Raw genomic sequence first — 22,451 nt, 5'->3', positions numbered from 1 at the left:
ATGCTGAGCCCCTGGGGGCAAAGGAAGGACAGAATGAATGATTTGTAAGCGATCAGCTGCTGCTCCAAGAGAAACATCTCAACAAATCAGGGATGACCTGAAGCAACATAATGGACTGATTTTATGCACACCTACTGTAAAAAGTCACTAAGTAACAGATGATTTACATGATAAATGACATAAAACCACTCATAAATTCAAAAAAATAAGGACAGGATAGAGTTTGCAAGGAAACATCGAACTTGGAATGCCAAAGATAAGTCTAAGATTTCATGGAGTGACAAAAATTAATTTAACATATTTATTTTGTGATGGTGTCCAGTACACAGGGTGAGTCACTAAGAATTGCCACCAAGAATAACTCTGGAAGTATGGTAGGAGTTGAGAAGTGTGTGGGACAAAAGTTTCATGATACAACAGGGTCCATAATATGACGGTTTTTACTTGCTTCAGAGATATAAAGGTCAACTTTCTTTTTTTTAAATGAGATGCTATAGTTTGTTACATATTTTCTGATAGCAGCTGTAGATACAAATCCAATGATGTGTAACAGTAAGGTCAAAAAGGGTCAAAAAGGGTCAAAAAGGGTCAAAAAGGGTCAAAAAGGGTCAAAAAGGGTCAAAAAGGGTCAAAAAGGGTCAAAAAGGGTCAAAAAGGGTCAAAAAGGGTCAAAAAGGGTCAAAAAGGGTCAAAAAGGGTGGCATGAACGTCCATTTACAGAAGGTGTTCAAAGTGATGATCATTGGTATGAATGCAATCTTCTTATGAAGTGAGTGGTATTCCTTATCACATTGGCACTTATCGAAGCATATCCTCTGTCAATTCTCTCTCACATATCTTCAGGTGTAGTTGGAACATCGTTATAAACAATGTCTTTTACAAATACCCACAAGGAATGCTCCAGAGGCATCAAGTCTGGTGAACCATCTGGCCATGACACATCACCTCCATTTGGGAACTGTCTCTGCAACTCATTTCTAGCAGTCAGCGAAAAATGTGCTGGGCACCCATCGTTTTGATACCACATTATGTTCCTTGTTCCTAAAGGTATTTCTTCCAATATCATAGCTAATGTTTCTTGCAGGAATGTGGTGTACTTCCTACTACTAAGACTGACTTTGATGAAATAGGAGCCTATAATTCTGTCCTCCAGAATCCCACACTGTATCATCACTGACCATGGTTTTTGATGTGCAACTTGCAGCATCCAATATGGATTTTCAGTTGCCCAATAATGCATGTGATGCAAATTAACATTTCCATGGTTCATGAATGTAGCCTCATCAATAAACAAAATTAAATCAATAAATGTGTCATCCCTCTAAATCTGAAGTTGAGCCATCAGCAGAATTTAATGTGACACATACAATCCGTACTACATGATTCTTGGTGAAGAGTGGTACGGTAAGGATGATGTTTATGGCAATGCAGAACACGAAAAACACTACTCTGGCTCATGCAAGATTCCCTTGTGATTTGACACAAACTAGATCAAGGATCTCTAACCACAGTGCAACAATACCAGCTCACTGAATTTCGTTGGCATTCTCCGTAAATGAGAAGCATATCGACTTGTTCTTCAAAGGAATACATCATTCACACTTGCTTGATTCAATGATACTAGTCTTACCGTTCTTGTTAGTGTTTTATTGCAAAACCATCGAAAGGCTTTTACACGTCAGTGGCATGTTAGATGGATACGCCCTATTTGGCGAATATTTACTATTAGTATGAGATAGGAGAGAGAATTGTAAGAGCAAGTGCTTTGATAAGCACTGATGTGATAAGGAATACCACTCAATCCATGATAAGAAGATTGCAGCACTGCACTGATACCAATAGTCATCACTTCCAACACATTCTATAAATGGACATTCGTGCCATCTTTTTGATCTTTGTCAACCTTCAAAGACCTTATTGTTGCACATCATTGGATTCATCTCAATAGCTGATATCAGCAAATAAGTACCAAACTATAGGATCCTATTAAAAAAATTAAAAATCAAAGTTGACCTTCATGTCTCTGAGGCAACCCAATCTAGCAACACAACACCAATGTCATATTATGGCCCTCCATTGTCCCAGGCAACATTTGTCCCACAAACTTTTCAGCTACTCTCATATTTTCAGAGTTATTCTAGGTGACAATAGTTACTCACCCTGTATACATCACAAAAAAGCTAAAGGGACAATCAGGTACAGATCACTAAGCATGGTGGTGGAAGTGTCATGGTGTAGGGATGTTACGTGTACAGTCACATTTTACAAAAGAATACGATTCCTTGTAGCAGACACAATATGTCACATAATTGGATATTTCAGCTGGTCCACAATTTGGAACACACCTCTGTCTATTTTCTAATTCTTTTCAGACCAAAACTGAAAATTTTTGAGTACCTAAGCCGGAGCCTGGGTCTAAATCCAACTAAACACCTCTGATCTGTGCTGAATTGATGTGTTCATGGCAGAAGCTACTTAAACAAGAATCAATTTGCTGATATCTCACTGGACCCATGGTCTGAACTCCCAATTAACCTGTAACAAAAGCTTGTAGATTCAATGGCAAATTGATGTGTGGCCGTGATCAAAGCCCCTGGGTATGCAACAAATACCAATTTATTCTTCAGATCTCAAAATAGTTTTATTCTTATATACTTAGACCTACAAATTATTTTTGACTCAAAAGAATTACTTCTCTCTTGATGCAACATAACCTTGTTTAAACTTGTACTAAATAGGTCACGAATTCATATTTTTCAATTATCTAATGGCAGCTTTTTCTGTTACACACTTACGTTTACGTAATTTTAATTAATGCTTTCTATAAAACATTTTTGAGTGATACTGTAATTGGACTGTATTTAGACGCATGGTGAGATGAAAGGAACAGATAGTAAACAACAGTGACAAAGTACAAATACTGTTTTGTTCTGCAGATCACTATATGCAATCTGATAACCCTCTGGGCAGCAGCAACGATTCTTAAGTACAGTTTCTGATGTGAGCTCATCAGATAAAATCAAAATGTATTCAAAGAAAACAACTATCAAATTATACAGACTGTAAGGTGCACCTTAATTTTCAAGCAATTTTTTAAGGAAAGTACATTTTTATAATTTTTATTAGATTACAAAGTCCGCATAAAAATTTTACTTTATAACCAAAATGACCTTTAAAATCACTGCAATTCATTATCTGAACTGTCCTCTTTCCTCAGTATCATTGTCCTCTTATATCTAAGATGGTCTTCACTATCATTAAGAGCATTATTTATGCTGACCTATTGAAAGATTTAACAATGACATTTTCTCTCAGCCTACATCATAACTGCTTTGTTTACTGACACCTGTTTATTTCTAGATCATTTTAGAACTCCCTTTGTCACGAATTCTTGTTGGGCTTAAACCATCATCCATTTGTTCCAATCCTCTTCCATATGCAATTTAAATACACTGAAGTGCCATGGAAACTGGTATAAGCATGCATATTCAAAGATAGAGATATGTAAACAAGCAGAGTATGTCACTGCAGTTGGCAATGCCTATATAAGACAACAAGTGCCAGACAGTAGATGTATCAGCTACTACTGCAACAACAGCACATAATTCAGATTTAATCAAGTCTGAATGTGGTGCTATGGCCAGAGCATGAGGATAAGACACAGCATTTCTGAGGTAGCAATGAAGTGGGGATCTGCCCATATGACCATTTCATGAGTGTACAGTGAATATTAGGAATTTGTTAAAATATAAAATATCTGACATCGCTGTGGCCAGAAAAAGATACTGTACGAAGGAGACAAACAACAAATGAAGAGAATCATTCAGCGTGATGGAAGTGAAATCCCTGTGCAAATTGCTCTACATTTTAACGCTGGGCCATCAAAAAGTATCAGCGTGCAAACCATTCAACAAAACATCACTGATACGGCCTTTTGGAGCCAAAGGACCACATTATTGAGTGTATCAGCGATGTCTTGCAACAAGCTCTTCAGAAAAGATTTCCACTCCCTCATATGCTTTCTGAATTATGGTCAGCACTGCAAGATTCATGGTATTAATCCTCCCCCAGCACTACTTCAGACATTAGCCGAGTCCATGCCATGTCGTGCTGCGGCACTTCTGCATGCTCACTGGGGACCTACATATTAGGCAGGTGTACCAAATTCTTTGGCTCTTCAGCGTCATGTATTTGTCAAGACATCAAGAAAATGCAATTGTGTAGTAAGCCCTCCTGCAATAACAGCAAGTTCTGTATTTAACTGTCTCAATTTCTCTTTCACCGAATTTTATAAATGACTAGTAAAGTGATCTAGCACAGGAAGAGAACTATTCTTCAGTGAAGTGATTTTCCTTTGCTTCAACACACAGTTAATCCTTAATTTCATACCAGCCTCATCCATCCAACCTTCGTCACATATGTTAACAACACCTGGCAGTATTTCCTAAGGTTTTGACATTGTTCAGCACTTGGAAATGATCACTGGATTAAGTTTAGTGCCATGAACACAACACGAAAGAACAACAGTGTAGGGCATTTTTTCAAGTTCACCTGTTTTAATAGTTACCGTTTTAGCACTTTTCATGGCAACAATTTTGTTACTTGGCACATCAAGTCTTTATGCACTATTTAACTTAGTTCCACACAGGTTTTCTTTCTATGTTGTATAATAATGTGATGGAAAGGTAATACTCTCTTCATACTCTTGTGGAATTTTATGAGATGTTTTGGTCTTGGTTCACATGCTATGTCCAAGACACTTTATAAACCTGTAGCACCAAACATTTTCACCCTTAGTATCTGTTAAGTTCCACTGTAGCACTAGCTTACAAGCATGTATTCGAGACATTTTTGTAGTAATTCTAATACCATTTGGATGGTGTGCTTGAATCCATTTCAGTACAGCATCTTCTAGTTTTCGCCATTTTGTATTCAGTCCCCTATTTGCACATTTGGCCTTCATGTTTTTCTGTTCTTCTTTACTAGCCTGCCAATAGCAATTTTTTTTTTCTGTTGCTGGAGGACTGGAATGCTGCTCAGCTGCTGTGTTTCCACATTGTTCTGCATATGCTTTTACTTTCTATTTATAGCCTGCATCATATGAGTACCTTTTATTTTTTCCATTGTGAAGCTAGCTACTAAAGAAAATATTCATCTGTTACCAATAACACAAATCACTTTCAATTCAATTTTGCTGGCACTGTAGACCGCCATGACACATCACAGGCTAGACAGTGCTCTGGGTTTGTGATTGCTGGGCATGTGGGAGACACTGTTAGCAAGCTTGTGAATCCCTGTAACATGTTTGTTACACTGGTGCATTTCTGCTGCCAATTGAATCCAATGTTACTAGATAGAAAGATTTCTTGCAGAATTGAATATATGGCCATTTTTAAGGCAACTGGGAATTTTGACTGAAACACTGGACTTGTTATATTAAATTTGAGTATAACACACCTCAATTTTGGAGGCAATTTTTCGAAGAAACAAATCAATTTTATAAACCTTAATATATGGTATCAAGTCTTTGTAAGCACCAATTGAAATTAATTTGAACAAATAATTAAGGTAACTGAAAATTAGTCATGCATTCAAACTTTCAAATACTACAAATGAGATAGTAATGTGAATCTACCATCAAATGCACAGGATTGATTGACACTTAACATTTCCCATTTAACATTGAAACACAAACATCTATACATTTAATATTTTGCTCTGGTGAACTATGTTCCTCCTAAGCCAAGAGAATTGCACATAACCTGCTATCCATTGGGAATACTTGCCTGTGAGAAAAGGCAGACAACTGTGAGGCAGTATTTAAACTCACATTCATATAACTTTTGCAGTTGTATCTTTGAGCAATTTTAGGACTTTCCCAAGGTCGGTGCTATGATGGCAAGTAGAATTTTTGACACACATTTAAACTTAATCATAAACTCATTGACAAACAAAAGATGAATGCGGCCAAAATAAGTGAGGGACAGCAATAAACAAAGGATGCAACAAATCAAATATTCTAACTCTGCTGACTCATCTCTCAAAAAATCAGATGCATAGCCAACTGCTAATTTTTCACTTTCCAGCTATAAAATATTATTCACAAATATTATATAGAACAACACTAAAATTGAATTCAACAGTACTACATCAAACTGTGCAGCCCAACTTCAGGAGTCAAATAGAGCCCTGTATAATTTTTCATTAATTAATTTATTTTATAAACACTGACTACAATAATGCTAAATTGTACTAATGGTAAGCCAAAACTGCCACAAGCATAAACAATACATCAAACTGTACAGCAAATACATAGTTTGTCTGGAACTCAACTGGATCCAGGGTATCTAAAATTTGACTAAAACTACTCAGTTAATTTGACCAGAACTAAATATACTCCACAATCCCATACACCAAAAGACAGCATATTTTACACTACACCATTATCCTTATCGAATGTGTATTAGATACGTTTTTGACAAATTAACTATTACGCAGTGTGATCAAGACGTGTCGAGTTCAACTGGTTGTAATTCAATCTTGGTAAGTGCTACGCAGTAACCTAAAGCACCACATGTAAATGAGCAGGAAATTACAATCTCACCTGATATGACACATTTGTCTGTATAGAAATATTTCCTTGTATTTACTTACTGTAACAGTTGCATATGATGGCAGTTAATCATGTTTTCGCTGATATTTAATGTAATATTTATCTCAGAATGTTTCGTAAGGTTCTAAAGTGACCAGCATGGGAAGGTCCTTATCTCAACCCAGGCTTCACAAAATCCTCACTAGAGTACCAACTAATCCACGAGGTACATTGAGGAAGGAGGATGGGGAATATACAAAGACAGCACATGAGACACTGGAACTGCTCCTCAAAACTCATTTTCCTCAATATGCTCTGGCAGATAACAGACCAGAATCCAACCCCTGAAAGACAATGGTTCTCAGGCACTCGAAGAGAGGACTGGGAATCGGCCAAGGAGTGTGTCAATTTCAGTAAAATCCAGTGAGTGGTGGGAACATTCCTACCGTTCAAGTCACCTGGCCCAGACAGAATCTTTCCAGCTCTCTTGAAACAAGCATGAGAGAATCTTATAAGAGTCCTGTGCAGGTTATTCAGGGTTAGCCTAGCAGTGGGAGTCATTCCCAATGCCTGGAGGGCAGTGAAGGTTGTCTTTACTCAGTAACCAGGGAGAATTGATCATACAAAGGCCAAGGATATGAGACCAATCAGTCTGGTTAATGTACATGTTGGGGAGAGGAGGCTAACTAGGGCTCCTCTACATTCAAACCAACACTCATAACCAGGTAAATCAAGTGAGACAGCTCTCCACCTATTTGTTGGGAGGGTGGAGAAAGCACTTTGCTTTCAAGAAATAGCCCTCTGCATCTTCCTGGGCATCAAGGGGGCTTTTAGTAACAGAACCTTCAATTCCATGGTTAGGTCCACAGAGGTGCATCCTGGTGACCACTATATGTAGGTGTACTAGGGCCATGCTTACTGGAAGGAGGGTAGGGGCCACATAATGAATGAAAAATGGTAATTAACACCACTAGAGGTTGTCCACAAGTAGTAGTTTTGTCCACTTTATTGTGGAAGCTAGTGGTGAACAAATTCATTGAGAAACTAAATTCCAAACAATGCTTTTGCCACGGATACGCAGATGACCTTGTCATAGTAATACCTGGCAAATTTGCTGACACGGTTAGGGATATTGCACAAGGTGCACTGGACATTGTGAAAGATTGGTGCATTAAATAGGACCTAAACATTAATCCTAACAAGACTTGTGGTACCAATCATGAAGAAGCATATCCAACACAAGAGCTGGAATCTAAAGCTTTTTGATGAAACTCTACCTGTGAAGGGGATAGTGAAATATCTAGGGGTAATCTTAGATGAGAAACTAACATGGACCCCTCACATTAAAAGCATCTGCGCCAAGGCGAATTGTACTCTAGTGAGTACCAGAAGGCCTTGTGGCAAAAACTGGGGCCTAAGATCCTGAAGTATGCACTGGACACACACAACAGCAGCTAGACTTAGAATCTCCTATGGGGCCGTAGTGTCGTGGAAGAAGGTCCAACAGCAGGTTGCAGCTAAGGAGCTTGCGAAGGCGCAGATACTGGCACGCTTTGCCACAACAGGCAGAATTAATAGCACACCAACCACTGGGATGTAAGCCATGCTGGACATGCTTCCACTACATCTTTGGGTTAAGATGAAGGCAGCAGCTGGTGCATACAGACTCAAAAGTGGTAAAAACTGGATCACGTTGGGATATCCAGACACACACACTAAAATAGTGAGGCAAATATAGAAATGGCTTGGGAAATGCCGCCTGACTATACAACAACTCCCAACTGTTTCAACAGCCTTACAATACAATAATTGGAAGCAGGAAGCAGTGGGAAAACAGTTAGACACCATACAGGGGACGTTGTCTAGTTCACTGATGGGTTGAAATCAGACCAAGGCGCTAGGGCGGGGTATACAGGGTTCAGCCAAGACTGGAGGGCTTCATCTCTCTAGGAAAACTGGCCTCTGTATTCCAAGCTGAAATTACTGGAATCGAGGTGTACTTGGAGGAGAATATATATAGGTGCTACAAGGACTGTAGCATCTACATCTATTCAGACAGCAAGGTAGCCCTGAAATTATTGGGAGCTCCTGCAGCACAATAGAAGATTATTGCATAATGTCACAGGGCTCTGGTGGAGTTAGGGGATGCAATAGCGGAAACTTAATATGGATCCTTGGTCACTCAGGGATCAGTGGCAATAAACAAGCTGACAGACTGGCCAGGATGGGGGCAAAGATTTCATTCAGTGGACCGGTACCTGTCCCGATAATCACCAATGCTGTGATCAAACTAGAACTATGGAACTGGCTTAGAAGCAGCACATAGAATACTGGACTAAGGTCTATAAGCAAAAACATGGTAAGGTAATGATTCCAAAGCTGTCCTTTAAAAGATGCTCTGTAACACTGGGCTTGAAGAGGAAAGAGATTAAACTCATGTTTGGACTGATGACCAGTCATGGGAATTAAAAAAAACAAAAACAAAAAACAAAAAAAAAAAACACCTACATACAATGGGTATAATGGAAGAAGACCGTAAATGTAGCATCTGTGATGAGAGTGAAGAAACTGCATCACACCTAATCTTCCAATGCATGACATTGGAGAGCAAAGAGAGAGAGAATTTTCAGTGCAACAAGAAGTGAAGAAATTGTGTCTAACAAAGAACTGGTAAGAGACTCCTTGCACTATCTAAGGGCACTGGTTGGCTTTACTAGATATACAGGGAGCAATACTGCACAATAAACTGTTTCAGTGCAAGGTTAGACCAAAGATGTCTTAGCTTCTCTGCCAAAATCAAATTAAATCCATCATCTTTAGTGAATTGGTGTTCAGGTATTTTTGAAAAATTAACTATTATGCAGGTTTTAAATAAGCAGTGCTGCTGTACCTCATAGTCTTTGGTAATGTATGTGTGTTTCTTACATAGTCTGGGCCGGTGAGCTATTACTGTTAAGTCTGCATAGGTTTTGACAGAAGTTGAATGGAAGTCTCTGGGCAGCCAACCAGTTGTGCCATTTCAGCTCTCTAAAACTGTATGGATGATAAGATTTTGAGCAATACGTGATGATTTTGACATTTTATCACTACATTCAATTGTATGTTTTTGTGACTGACGAACTTTCACTCTACGCAACTGATAGTTCTGTTTTGTACTGAGCTTTGATTGACAGTGGCAGAGCATCACTGATGATTAACACTCAGTTGGAATGTAGATTTTAGTTCTGATTTCACATTAGCTTATGTAACTGGGGAATCTGTCAAATATTCATAATTATTCACATAGTTGAACTGCATTATCTTCAATCTGAAGTGTTCAACCTTGCTATGTGATCCTATATAATTCAATTTAATGATTTTAAGTAAGGCCATTTCTATTTTTGTGCCTTACATTGACAGTACATACCATTGAACTTAACTTTGCCACTATGTTTACATTTCCTTATTTAGTTTTCACTGTATTTAAATTCAGTTTAAACAACATGTTTAAGTATACATTAACTATTGCAATATATGCCTAACTTCATACTTTTAGATGTTGCTTGACTGACAGGCAGCTGGTGGTTTTAACAGGGTAGATACTCAGTGGTAGATGGCATTGACCCACGCATGGGACTGCAGAGATACATTCTGAAATCAGCTCTGTTCACTACCCTGAAACTCAATACATGATAGGACCAATTTCAAAGCATTAACATCACACATCTTGATTGAATTTTCACACTAAGGAATCAGCTCACAGTGTCAGTAACTGGACTGAAATCACTATTGCCCTATTGGCACACAAACTGAAGATAACATACAAAAGGCCAAATATTCAATTTTCTCTTTCAAATCTATTTCATTGTGGAATATTGTAATGGAGTTCCTCCTTTCTGTACTGGCATCAACATCAAAATGACAGATTTTGAGATCAATTTTTGTTGATTTTATACTGTGTAACCACTTAATAAGAAAAAAGGCACCTGGGCAATATGAGATGGCTGTACAACACTACTCATATTACACTAAACTTGTTCCTTCTCTAACAGCAGCATATCAAACATCTCTCAGCCCATGGAAGTTTCCTAGTGGTTGGAAGAAGGTACCAATCAATCATATTCTAAATTAGTGTCACCTGATAGATGCACATAGTCATAGCAAAATGAAGCATGTGCATGAATAATTCTGTATGGCACATTTCCAAGTTTTTAGGAAATCGACACAAACTGTTAATAATAAAGTAATAGCAGATATTTATTGTTTGCAGATGCAGACTGTTGAAGATAGTTGGTTGGGCTTTTTAAAATTGCACTAAGGATAGGTTTTAGAAAATACATAACTATTAAAACGGAAAAACAGCATATAGCAAATGATATACAGCATTACTGTATATCACACTCTACTATAGCTATAAGGTTGCCTCGAGTCTCAAAGTTTTACGTAAAAATATTATAACAAGATACAAACTAATATTTATAGTAAACTGATTACTTTGGTCTTAAAAAAGTAATAGAACATCAGTTTGTTATCGAGTTGAGACCCAAAGCTGGCACATTACACTTAGTTGGCACACTGAATGTTTTCATAAAATGCCTGGATTTTGATTCCCTGTATTTAGTCACATCCAATAGATTGCCTTTCTTCTCCTTACAAGTTTCAGTACCCCACTGTAGAGCAACCAAAAACCAAAATGCAACAGAATGTCTTTTTCTTCATGTTTAAAACTATGTTTCACAATACAATGTCTTTCACATGGATGAAACATGCTTATGCCTTGAGGATCATCACTGCATAGCTTCAACCAGAGCACAGCAGTAATTTTCAAAGTAGGTGGCATTTTGAGAACCAGCTCAATGGATCCAATGCCCTTGAAGTCTTCCATCATCTCCTAAATGGTAAACTTTGAAGGTTCTACAGAGGCCTAAGCAATGACATGCTTCCATTCTAAAGGAGCCATAACTTTTGACACTTTCTTTCCTCAATCACTGCAAAGTTCCTGTGACAACGCAACTATGACTCTAACATAATAACTTTTTATGTATTTCTACGCAGTACTTGCAGTTGACCAGACAGAAATATAGTGCTAAAATTCTCCAGTTATTGTTCTGCCCAACATGGTGGTCAGACCATGTAATTAGTTTGTGTCCCATACCTTCTTCAAGCATCACAAATTTAATCAGATAGGAAACTATTTTGGCTGAACCAAACCTTGCACCAGATCCATCACCTAAATTTACCGTGTTAGTTAAGTACCAAAGTCATGAACCATTAAATTATATGACAGCAGCTGTTTCTGGCAGAATGCCACGGAATGTGCCAATGTATGACAAAGTAGAACGTCCACACATGTAACATATATATTGTTGTTCCTTTGTAGCCACTTCTGTGTTGTTTTTCAGCAGTTTGGATGCTCAGTTTTCTTTTGCATGACAACTGACTAAGTTCTATGTTGTGCATTTGTATCTCATCTGAAGCTGCGATCATAAAGAATCATTAGTTTCTGCATAAATTGAGATTGTGGTACAGACATTCTTTCGAAGATTTATTCTTACTTTGAGAAACTCAAACTGAGTTCTTGAATCAGAGACCTGTCATTTGATATGACATGTGGCCTACACAAATATTTTCCTCAACAATCTTCAGGAGTGGTCACTCCACTTTACAGTTTATGTTGAAGAGTGAGTTTTCATTGCTGGGTGATGCAAAATATGTCAAGCAATGTTTTTTGACATACTTCTTTTGACTGGACTTCATACTTTAAAGTAGCTTGTTTCAATGAAGTACTGTCTGTCTTGCTTCCTTTTGTCTGGCTGGCACACCTATTGACATGGAGTTTATCAAGTAAATTGACTTTTCATTGTGCATCAATGCATGGTATTCTTTGTACAGCCTTAACTTAATTTACATACTTATGCCCTAGAATCCTTCTTTTGAACACACTTCTGTATTGCACACATGGTCTTGAATCATGCTGTCAATATTACTACCCAATATTCAACTGAATTATCATACTCCACATTCCCTTTCAATAATATAGCAGTGTGTATTCTACTTTTTCATCATGGATAATGACAGAACTGCAGTTAGTTTTATTCATGGTATTAGAATTATGGGACAAATTTCAATGTCAGATCAACAACAAGTAATGGAAAGTTGATTGGTTGGTTGGTTGGTTGGTTTTGAGTATAAAGGGACCAAACTACAGGGTCATCAGTCCCTTTTTTCCTGACGGAAGCAAAACTCAAGGTACAAAAAAACTCAGCACCACACCTAAAAAGAAAATGAATGGAATGAACAAATAATGTGGGAAACATACACCACAAAGAAAAGCAGAAGGTATTAAAACCATAGAGCATATAGTCTGGGCTGGCTGATCACAATAATAAATGAGGATGAGCCAGCCACTCTGCAACAAATTGAAACGTCCACCTCAAAAAGACAAGGCGAGATGAGCACATGTAGGGAAAAGATGACCACAAAGACAAACAAATGCAAAGGAAATGTGACTGAATTACAATGGAGGGAAGGTGGCGACCTCAGCTCTGGCTAGAGATGGGGCGTGAACATTATTCATTTGTTCATTCTTTGATTTACACATTGCATTCCATAAATGAAGATGTGGATGGATGTAGGATAAGCCAGCTTGCAAATATTAAGGCAGAAGCTCCCACAGGAATTTACCTCTGAAGTATAGTGACAACCAGCTGTTTGTGACAAGTGCTAATCTACTCACATGGCTAATTATGAGAACTGTTAATAGATTATTTTGTATGTATGTATATGTACATTTACTACTATGAAAAATATCATTGTTGCTCCTACTACATTGGTCAGCCACTTATTTTACCTAGTATCTCCACAAACTTCTATACTCCGCTATCCACTTAATGGTGCATCACGAAGGGTACCCCATAACCCTGCTGGTCATTTCCGTTCCCATTCCACTCACAAATACAAGTGAAAAAGACTGTGTATGTGCCTCTCAATCAGCATTGACTTCTCAAATTTCACCTTCATAGTCTTTATGTGCTGTGTATGTTGGAAACAACAATATCGTTCAGTAGTTTGCTTCAAATGGCAGTTCTCTAAATTTTCTCAATAGCGTTTCTCAAAGGAACATCACCTTCCCTCTGGGAATTTTCATTTGAGTTCCTGAAGGATCTCCATTACACTTGTGTGTTGTTTGAACCTACAAGTAACAGATGTAGCAGACTGGCACTGAAATGCTTCTACAACAAAGTACTACTTTATCTTGCTAGCTTGCTCTAGCTTTTCATGCAATTACCTAATAAAATTCCCAATTCCACAATTAACACAGAATCTTGCTGGCCATGTGCCACTATCAAAATTGTCAGTCCTATTTTTCTGCTACATTATTAAGCCCTTGCATTTTATGCTCCTGAGACCACAAAGATTGCATGTCACTCTAGCTGACAGAGCTAAGATATTCACTACACAACTGCATGTATTACTCAGGATCACTTCTATTCATAGATTTCTCAGGTGTCTACCACTCTTTAATCTAAGTTAAATATTTTCAAAGTAACAAGTGGGGTACACGTCAGTGATTTCAGTGTTAACCACATGATATGGTTTTCCAGACCACACAACCAGCAACACACTGTTCTGAACACTTGCTGTGGAAGCAGCACTCCATGCAGTGGACACTATCACTGAATCTCTGGCCCTGGTGCCATGGAGACATCTCTATCGATCTGTGATCTCTTGGGCTGCATACAAAGGTCAGTATGGTCTTTTGTATTTTCATGGTAAGTGGTCACCAACTACAATCCAGCCACTTTGACGAGTACAGCTATGCCCTAAGACACCTTACAGATCGCTGTTTTAGCCAAACTACCCATATGCACATCCCTTACTACTATGTGTGGCTTTCTCATTTCTGTAAAACCCTTCTTGTGGAACAACACTACTACTGTTTCACTTAATGTCCTGTCTACTTGTGATGCCAATGCATCCCTTTCATTTGTTTAAAATGGCATAACATGAGTCTCTGTGACATTAAGTCCAGCCTGTTAGCTGTGAATCAGCTACACTCCTTTACATACTCTCTGAGCTGTCCATATCATGATAGTTTGGATCCTTGACCTGTATGCTTGTGTAATCACCACACATTCCAGTGTCTGACGAAGCCAACATTTCAGTGCCTGAAAAATCCTTTATAACTTCAGAACATTTGTTTATGAACAATGAGATCAAGAGTGAGCCAGTACCTAACCTTCAGCAATTGTATGTTGAATGTTCCCAGTCTTTGTCTAATTTCATTCCTGTGACATGTTTATCAATGTGAGCATCTCCTTCCCTTAGCAAGGTCATAAAGCATACTTAAAAAAATTATCTTTTTTCTTTAGATCTGCCAGGACTCTAATGGTGAGGTCATACATGGCTTCAGCTATGTACAATCATTCACCAAAAGCCATATGCAGAGTTTTTCTATTACTGAAAATTTTATAATTAATAGAACAGGTACCACAGAAGCTGCCACAATATGTGCCAACGTATCGGGACTGATCTAGAACACACAAATTTCATCTCTGTTTTTCAAATCCGAAAATTTTTTTAGGAAAACTCAGGAATAACTATGATTCACACAAAAGATAAGACAGCCAATGTTCTTTTGAATTCTATTTATCAGAAGTTGTTGAAAGGAGGAATATTTCTCAAATGACCTACACTATTGGAACTTACACTTCATCTAAATGTAAATTTCATGACCATCACATACCACCATTATACAATGTAGTTAATATCAACAAAGGCTACAGAGAACAGGATTATACCAGACACCAATCCCTTTCCACTTCTATTTAAAACAATGAGAATGTAAGAGGTGATATGATATTCAAGTGCAAGGGTATAAGAATACTCTACAATTACGAATAGCAACAAATTCCAGAAGACTGACAATCTGTGACAATTCCACTGCAATACAACTTTTACTCTACACACTTACCAAAAGACTTATTATTTGACTACAAACAATACATCAGAGATGTAAATACTTACAGTATTCTCAGTTATATTCATTTCCAAATTTAATTCAGGATCCTCCTTGATGAAATCAGTGGACCAAAATATTCCCAATGGATCTTCAACAGACTGAAAGAAGAAAACAATCTCTGAATTATAACTACTTGCTATCTTCTCTGTGTATATGACAGCTCTCAATATTCTTTCTCATGAGTATCATCCAACTTTGCAGAGTCTTATCGATTGGGAAGTGTGTGTCAGAATGCATCCAAATCAGTTCTATGGGCCCTGATTTTGCTATCAGCCATTGTGCAGTATTTATTTGGCATATTGTCACTTTCTATTCCTGTCACATAATCCACTCTGATTTCAGAGGCAATATGGCCTACTCTATCGGATGGTCATACTCACATATACAAATTTGATATATGTGTGTGGCAACATTTCAAAATTAAATTCAGATAATATAGAGATGCAAATAATCTTATAGCTGTAAACCCATAAACAGGAGGACATTTTGGTCATTAATCAAATGAATATGGCATCATATCAAAATTAGCCAAATTTAATGTTATTTACACAGCTTCTTGCCATTTTTTTTTAGGGAACAATGCAAATTTGTCATGTGTACTGGAGGGAAATCATAAGGAATTACACACACCCAATGCAGGATTTCAGTAATGATGTAAATACTACAGTGAATAGTGACTAGTAACTCCAGAATATACACCCATCACATGTCTTAGTTCCACATCTGTTACAGCACTGTGACACTGACATAACAACATTAACAATTACTTCCAAGAGGAAGTCTTCCTTGCTCCGTTGACACCAAATATGTACTTAAGGCATTCATTACATAGAATCATAACCAAAACTGCAAGGGTAATGGTCCGTAAAGATATGATTGTTACAAGTGCTGTTAAAATACTGTTGGTAATAACCTACAAATAACACATCTAACTAGAGTTTCTTACTACACTTCCTACACATTACAGTGCTTGTGTGAAAACTTACATTATGCTCAGATCCAGCAGCATGTTGTTTCAGTTCGGGATATTGCTTTACCCAAACACTATGGTCGTCAGCCCTTAATGGGTCTTCAAGAAACTGAAAAACGAAGAAAGTGAAGTATCAGGACATCTGTGACTTGTTCCTACATGGCACTGTCATACACAGGGCGAGGGGGGAAGATAGGGAGACAGCGAGGGAGGGAGGGTTGGAGTGAGTGAGGGTTGGAGTGAGTGAGGGTTGGAGTGAGTGAGGGTTGGAGTGAGTGAGGGTTGGCAGGAGGGAGGGAGGTGGGAGGGAGGGAGGTGGGAGGGAGGGAGGTGGGAGGGAGGGAGGTGGGAGGGAGGGAGGTGGGAGGGAGGGAGGTGGGAGGGAGGGAGGTGGGAGGGAGGGAGGGAGGTGGGAGGGAGGGAGGGAGGTGGGAGGGAGGGAGGGAGGTGGGAGGGAGGGAGGGAGGTGGGAGGGAGGGAGGGAGGTGGGAGGGAGGGAGGGAGGTGGGAGGGAGGGAGGGAGGTGGGAGGGAGGGAGGGAGGTGGGAGGGAGGGAGGTGGGAGGGAGGGAGGTGGGAGGGAGGGAGGTGGGAGGGAGGGAGGTGGGAGGGAGGGAGGTGGGAGGGAGGGAGGTGGGGGAAGAGGGGGCCGAGGAAGGGAGGGAGGCAGGGGAAGAGGGGGCCGAGGAAGGGAGGGAGGCAGGGGAAGAGGGGGCCGAGGGAGGGAGGCAGGGGAAGAGGGAGCCGAGGGAGGGAGGGAGGGAGGCAGGGGAAGAGGGTGCCGAGGGAGGGAGGGAGGCAGGGGAAGAGGGGGCCGAGGGATGGTCATACTCCCATATACAAATTTGATACACGTGTGTGGCAACATTTCAAAATTAAATTCAGATAATATAGAGATGCAAATAATCTTATAGCTGTAAACCCATAAACAGGAGGACATTTTGGTCATTAATCAAATGAATATGGCATCATTGGAAAGTAAAGGGAGGGGGGGACATGTGGAAGAGGGAGGGAGGGAGGTGGGGGAAGTGTGAGGTGGGGGAGAGGGAGGGAGGGAGGGAGGGAGGGAGGGAGGTAGGGGGTAGGGGGAAATAGAGAGGGAGGGGGGAAGTTTCTTATGAATGTGTTTACACCAAGTGACATGCGCATAGCATATCCAGTCAGCAAAATCTTAAAAGACCCTATCTTGGACGTTGCAAATGGCAAAATCAAAATTAGATTCAATGCTCAAGTGTACAACAGCATGAGAGCTAATGCTGACAGCCACTTTGCTCGATTTTTTGAAGAGGCAAAGGGAGTTATTGAAGAGATAAACATGGAGATGAGTTTTCCTTGTCATACAGGCAGACAAAGACACAGGGAAAACTGCAATCATAATGATGCTATGACATATTGGAAAGTAACTTTTTATTCCAACACTGGACCATGTTACAACTGGCATGATAGAGCGTTTTGCTGAAGAAAATATTTATCATTTAAAATTCAACATCCTTTTGCCATCACAACTACTGGAACATGATGGTAATGATCTGGTGCACAAACTAAATCAGTGCTTAACTGAACTACTGTATTTTGAAGACGACTCTCACTTTCTGATTAAAAAGAGACTAATGCGACACTCTTCAATACAAGCAATGAGCATAAATACCCTTAATGATTGTGATTTTGTTATGCAAGCATTGTCTCTCTGTTCTAGATCTGACTATCCTACTTTGCACACACTGTACATAATATTTGTCTATTGCTACAGTAGAAAGAAGTTTTTCAACAGTGTGGTGTACAAAGACATGGCCGAGGTCGACAGTGAAGGAAGGTTGACTTAATGGCTTACCTCAGTTGGACACTCACCCTGGCATTGCTTGTCCTGCTGACAATGTAATTAACCAATTTGTCAGGAAGAGTAGGTGCATAGAATTCATCATTTAAGGTACATAACCACAATTCTAACTTTTTTAACATCATAAGACAGCATTGTCTTGTATATGTGTATAATCAGTTTAAATAAAACTTTCTTACACTTTCCATATGACTTTATTACCTTTTATTACAGTAAAAGTAAAGGTAGCTCAAGATATCTGTAGTGAACCCTCCTTGAGGTTTTTCTGTATCCACCACTGTCTGACCTGGTGCAAGTGCCATTGGCCAGCTGTGAACTGTGGCTCGTGTGCAACAACAAAATCTGTTGGTTGGGCTCAGAGGACATCTTAGGCTCACTTTTTGGCTGTTGGCTGAAGAGGCAATGAACATTTGTTAGTGAGGCAAGAGAACATATTTTAATTTATGGAGTCAAGCTGTAGATGAACTACTATCACCTAATTTGGAGCTGAGTTTATGACTCAGATCAGATCTTTTATTAGTTTTGTGATCTCTACAACATATTCTCTGGAAAATGGTAGGGTCCCTGTGTAGCAGCAATGAGTACATTTCAGAGATGTAATCTCGCATTTACAAAAGTGTAATGCATAGATTCATGCAGTCTATTACACAGTTGTCTTTTGTTTGTTTTGAATGGCCAACAACTGCTTGTCTCAGAGGCTCAAACTGCAGTATGTGACACCAGCACAGCACTGTAAGGGATGCATAATTACCTACTGAAAGATAAGCATATTTTATTCAAACCAGTAGAAGATACCAGGTATCAGTAGTCAATCACTTAATGCTCCTAGTATGCATTGTTGCTCCTTTCAGATGCAGTGATGTGCGGCACAATGAGTGAGTGTTGACGATAATAGCACAGTGAGAGCAGGAATATCACACTGGCTGAATGTTTGTCCCCATTCTTGTTGGTTGATCCCAGCAAGCAAAATTATACCATATTGTGACAATTGTTTTGACCAAGAAATGATAACAAATATGGAAAGCCGATATTACACATACATGTCCACAATGCTGGCCAAATGATTGCAGTAAGGAAAACATGTTCAGATTGTTGGAACAGGGTGTGACGATACATTGACATATCTGAAAGAATGGACACCACATATATAATTAAGGTGATGTCAGCCAATGATCCTTTCAGTGTAGATGCACACCACACTTTAACTCCTACAGGAACCAGTGAGACACCATGTGTAATGAGGATCATAAGCATGAGCACTGCATCAGTGGTATGTAAGCATGCTAGAGCAGTCCACGCAGATATGATGACCACTGTGTCCAGATGGCACAGTTGTCACTGCAACTGCCCAGTCCGCATGAGACTCAGGTTCAATTCCTGGTCCAGCACAAATTTTCAATCCTCCCCATTGATGTAAATTAATGCCCACAGACAACTAATGTCTTTACTTCCTTTGTCCCTGACTCATTGTGGCTGCAGGATCAAAATACTGCCTGTCCCCTTGGACATGTCCAAAAGAACAGACAACACATGCATATTTGACATGTTGGGATTAGATATGAATAAAAATTAGTTTTGCAGTGATAGTGACTCCGTCCATTTATGTTTAACCAAAAATATGTAACTTTACTTCGGGCTAACTTTCATGACCTTTTTTGGTCAACAATCTCTGCTCCTTGAATGTAGCATTATTGAGCAGCCAAATTCTGCCTGAAATAACACCCATAGCACTAAAAATCAATTAGCATGTATGCATTGGGTTACTGTTACTTGAAACAAAGATGAAGCCGGTACATAATTTGACTGCTAAAAATACCATAATTTAATTAGGGTTGTTTCAGAATCAAGTTACATATGAAGGGCTTATTTCAATAGAAGTACAAGTCCATTTTTGTTCATCTTCAGATACGGAGTCCTAAAGTTAAATCTGTGCTGAAAAATCTGCAGTTGAGAAACCACAAATATTCAAGCATATGACTTCTTGCTAGACATGAACCTTTCTTTCTCTTTGTTTGGATCATTAAATTCAGAAGCAATATAGGCAGAAAAGTGGGTGTAATGGACTTGTACCACTATTGAAATAAGCCCTTCATATGTAGCTCTCTCTCTCTCTCTCTCTCTCTCTCTCTCTCTCTCTCTCTGCGTGTGTGTGTGTGTGTGTGTGTGTGTGTGTGTGTGTGTGTGTGTGTGTGTGTCTTTATCTCATCTCATTTTATGATTAGATTCCTTCCATTCTTTTGTAGTAAGGAGGTGCAATCCCATATTTTACTAACTTTAAAGTGTATTCGTGGTCTGTTGCACAGCTCTTAATTCTTTTGAATGAACAGCTACACAGCGCAATAGTGAATTAGCCTTCACTGGTGAAACATCAGAACAATAGCAAGCTAGATATATTGTTTCTCTGTGCATTTTATTGTTAATTCTTGAATAGTAGTACTGGAATGGGTATAATGTGTGCACGCTGTGTGCAGATGGAGGAGCTGGCCTCCGTTCACCAACAGCTGAAGATGCTTTTTGCCACATTCAGCAGCATTCAGGCTGCTGCCTATTGTAGTAGTGGGGGCCAAGAATCTGTCTCATCACATAGAATGCCTAAGGTGCCTCCTATTTTGCCCAATGGCTCTGCTGTCAAGACACCTTGTGGTGCACCCAATGTGGCTGAGTTGTCCTCACCAAATAGTGAGGGATGGGTCATAACAGTTAGCGCTGTTTGAGGCAGAGAGTGAATGTAGAGGCTGCCTCACCCATTGACCCTGTGAGTGGACTGGCAGGTATTCATTCATCAGGGTCCAGACAGCCCCAAGTGAAGAGAAGTTTTTTAGTTAATGAGGAGCTCCAACATCAAATGCATTATGGAGCTCCTTAGGAAAATGGCATCCAGGACTGGAAATGAATCCTATGTCTACTGAATGTGTCTGCCAGGGAGCCTCATCCGAGATGTGGAAAATGTCCTGCCTGTGCCTACCAAACACACAGAGTGTGGCTGTCTACAAGCTGTGGCTCATGTTTGGGTTCTGAAGCCATCTTCATTTTGTATTGAGAGGTAGCACAAATGACGAAGAGCCCCTGTGTCACACATGAGTGCATGCAACACACACAGTTTGTATCAGCATTCCCAGAATTGATTCAAGTCCTTTGGTTTGGTGTGAGTGGAGGGTCTCAACCAAAGGCTTCATGGATTCTCTGGCTGTCTGAACTGCAGACCGCTGGAAATGCGTTATGAGGTGGAGAATTGTAGGAATACTTCGTGGGTCAGTGGTGCACTACACAAAGCAAGTTTTTTTTAGGCTAGGCAGTAGTTTGAGGTCCTCTGATGAATGCACGTTAGTCAGACCTCATACAAACTAATGACCATACTACCATCAACATGTTAACAGTAAATTCTTGATGTATTTGTAGTCCCTGAATTTAATGCCCTCCAGAAAGTTGTTATGATCAAAATACTCTTGGAACTGAAAGCTGGCTGAAACCTGAAGTACAAACCCTTCAAATACTTAGCAAGGCAAGGAATGTACACTCAAAAGAGACAAGTGAGACACCACTGAGATGGGAGTGCCAGAAGAGCTGAGGGGAGAGGAAGGAAAAGAATGGATATGGATAAAATTTATGCAATAAATGAAAGCACATGCTATTGGTGATAACCCCTCAATCATTAGTGAAAGTAGGATTCTCAGATTCAATAATATTTTTGTATTTCCAACATATAACTATACTTAAAATACGTTTTGCGACAAATAGGTAGGCAGTTATGGAAACATTCAGTTTCATTCCACAGGTTGTGTGTGTGTTAGCTATGACTGACTGACATAATCACAAGAGAAGGTATCTGTATAGTTTACATGTGGTAATGGCAGGTACTTCACACCTATCTATTTGTACCATTGAGTTCTAATATATCTTACTGCTTCCATGTAATTTAAGGCATAAGGTAATGATTAACTGCATGGCACAAGTGCTGAGTCATTGAAAGGCACATCAACTTAGCTAGCTTTCCCACAGATACTACTTCAGAACTATGGTCTCATTTTACAGGCTGACTACATTGTGGCAAC

The 22,451-nt window shown here is 39.3% G+C and overlaps 1 protein-coding gene across 1 annotated transcript in view; it reads right to left on the bottom strand.

Annotated features, from left to right (window-relative positions):
• The window catches only part of LOC126108387 (uncharacterized), a 51,611-nt gene that overhangs the window by 25,338 nt on the left and 3,822 nt on the right, over window positions 1–22,451 (bottom strand). The window contains exons 2-3 of the mRNA XM_049913599.1: window positions 16,580–16,672; window positions 15,599–15,691 (exon numbers count right to left, since the gene is read on the bottom strand). Of these exons, the coding sequence (XP_049769556.1) occupies window positions 15,599–15,691; window positions 16,580–16,672 (186 nt within the window). The remainder of the gene's footprint in view (window positions 1–15,598; window positions 15,692–16,579; window positions 16,673–22,451) is intronic.

Source organism: Schistocerca cancellata, chromosome 11, assembly GCF_023864275.1.
Source record: "Schistocerca cancellata isolate TAMUIC-IGC-003103 chromosome 11, iqSchCanc2.1, whole genome shotgun sequence".
Lineage (NCBI taxonomy): Eukaryota > Metazoa > Arthropoda > Insecta > Orthoptera > Acrididae > Schistocerca > Schistocerca cancellata.
This window is presented reverse-complemented; position numbering and strand designations above follow the sequence as displayed.